The sequence below is a fragment of the Dendroctonus ponderosae genome, unplaced genomic scaffold, assembly GCF_020466585.1.
Source record: "Dendroctonus ponderosae isolate FM_Combo_2020 unplaced genomic scaffold, Dpon_F_20191213v2 Dpon_F_20191213_6, whole genome shotgun sequence".
NCBI classification, from domain to species: Eukaryota; Metazoa; Arthropoda; class Insecta; order Coleoptera; family Curculionidae; genus Dendroctonus; species Dendroctonus ponderosae.
The window spans coordinates 2,224,521-2,226,895 of NW_026018814.1; the positions used below are offsets into that span (position 1 = coordinate 2,224,521).

General features: G+C 38.4%; 1 protein-coding gene across 19 annotated transcripts in view; it reads left to right on the forward strand.

The window, feature by feature from the left end:
- Positions 1-2,375, forward strand: part of LOC109536279 (bromodomain adjacent to zinc finger domain protein 2B) — a 28,211-nt gene that overhangs the window by 9,720 nt on the left and 16,116 nt on the right. For 16 of the 19 annotated variants that reach the window (XM_048667853.1, XM_048667858.1, XM_048667864.1 and 13 more), the window contains 2 exons: positions 67-101; positions 1,682-1,802. In XM_048667853.1, coding sequence (XP_048523810.1) covers positions 67-101; positions 1,682-1,802 — 156 coding nt within the window. Of the gene's footprint in view, positions 1-66; positions 102-1,100; positions 1,169-1,284; positions 1,626-1,681; positions 1,803-2,375 lie in introns of those variants that run through there. The other 3 variants (XM_048667860.1, XM_048667861.1, XM_048667863.1) reach the window with 2 other exon arrangements.

Sequence of the window (2,375 nt, forward strand, 5' to 3'; positions counted from 1 at the left end):
CAGTTTTTGAGCGGTCGCAATCTTCAATCTCATTGGTCATGATTTAATATAATGTCATTGTTTCAGGTTTATCCGAGGACATAGATTTTTCACCCAATAAGGTAAGTGAAGCAATTTTCCATTCTCTGACTTGCTGGCTGTTTCCTCATATCTTTAGAATCAAACCTGATTAATTTCGTGGAAAATCGATTTTATCAGTTTCACTTCACATAAGGGATTAGTCATTTTCATTTTTAAACAATTCCGGGGCTCGCCTTGTTTAGTGTGTATTCTTTTCATAGTGGAGTTCAAATTCGGTCGACTAGGCGGACAGACCCCGTTTACTCTCAGTAAATTTAAATAAATTTCCCATTTACTGTCATTAGAAAGGTATGAGCCACACATAAACTACGTGCATAGTTGAGAATCGCGTATTTAGGCGACGGATTGTTTGTGCTAATTTACAATTCATCGCTTTGACCGTTACGCTGTTATTGTTATTTGGCAGGAAAACTTTAATTTTTTGTGCAACTCTACGCCCTAATTACTATAACACATTTTCAGTAGATCCACATTAGAAACTAGGCGAGGAGAGTTTCATGTGTTTGTGTCTTTGCCAGGAGAATTTAAACTGGTAATAAGCTCGACTTTCTGGCTTGATGGACCGCACCGTGATGTTCTTTCAGATCGTTCACCTTTGGTAATTGTGTAAACGTTCGTCTTTGGCGTTCAGATTCAATATGTCGGTGTTTAAAGTAAGACAATCCGTTCGTATGATACAAAAATGAAACTCGCCAAAGCGGTCCATTCCACTCTATCTTGTTTCATCAGCGAAAATGTAAGATTTTATCGTTATTTTCACTCCATCACATTAACCATTTTCGCAACGTGAAGAACGTGTTTGTTTCGCGTTCTTTAGAAAAGAAATATATCAATAATTGATGCACCATTTCATAGGCTTCAGCTATATGGCAGGTTTTTAATAATACTATCTAGTAGTAGATAATTACCTTGCCGCATTATGTATATTCCTTATCTGGGCGGATTTAGATGACAAACAAACAGAATTGTATTAAGCCTTAGCAGGATGACTGATTATTTGAATCACTTTCCCATTACAGAATTGAATGCATTACAATGGGCTGAACGAGACGCTCCTGCAGAAAGGGCAGTACTGCATAAAATAAAGGTAATTTTACTTTATTATCAACTCCAATGGAAAGCATGCAGATTTGGCTTTCTAAAAACGATTTTAAAGAAAGTATCTATTCAAAGTCTCACTGGGACGCAATTTTGGGTTATCGCATTGTATTATCGACCCAAATACAAAAGACTCTAAAAGACAATCAAGTTTTTGTCATGCAAACCATAACTTTTGCTTGTAAGTGCACAGCGTAGCCACCATCACCACCCTTAAACCTACCTATGTTTGTCCGCCTATACCTGAGTGTAAAGATTGCTTTCGTTCAGCCGGTTTTACGAAATTACATTGGCAATGTACCTGGAAAACGACAAAATACTCATTTGACAGTTTAGTTTGCATGGTTTGACGCTCATATTCGAACGTTTGCTCAAAATGCGCATTTAAACCAATTCGGAAGAAGTGAAACAGCTACGAACATTTGCATTTCGATTAATCTGACACGGTAAAGTAATTGCGCCCAAGATTTGCTTCTAAATGGGAAACTTGTGATCGTTTCAGTATTGTGGTCTGGAAATGGATAAGGAAAATGGAAAAGCCAATGAGAGCTCTTCCGGTTCCAACAAGGTGTCCAATGCTCAAGACACTGCCTCTCTCCTCGATGCGGCCAATTTATTTGGAGGTAAGTTATTCACGATTTTTCTCCGAACATACAGAGGTTTTCGGGTAAGGGTGCTTACATTAAATAAATTGCAATGATTTTCGATTGATTTTTCCGTTAGTGTTCAGAATTATATTTCGACAGGAGCTGATTCGATGGACCCAATTTTCGAGCAATTTTTCTGATGAATCGTTCAATATTTCGTTTGCGTATTCGAGTTTCCGTCCTCAAATTTCCCTTCAAAAATAAATCCAGTGGCGTTAAATCGCAGCTTCTTGGCGGCCAATCAGCTGTTGAATTTCTGCAGGTTATTGATCAGCACCAAGCTTTTCTTCCAATAAGGTGATTGATAGTGGGATAGGCAAAAGCTGGTGTGGTTTCATCTTTTTGGAACCACAATTTTCCATGAAAAGTCTGTTAACATCCATCAATGGAGCTCATTAGAGTTGTGCAACAGTCACATTCAGGGACTAACCAGGAAACTGTGATTGATTACAAAGTAGAATTTCTTCTTGACGTTTCGCAAGCACGAGTGGCTTGCATCTTCAGAAGTGGTTTGCTTGAACGCTTACACTGTTCCGATGCGATTCCTCG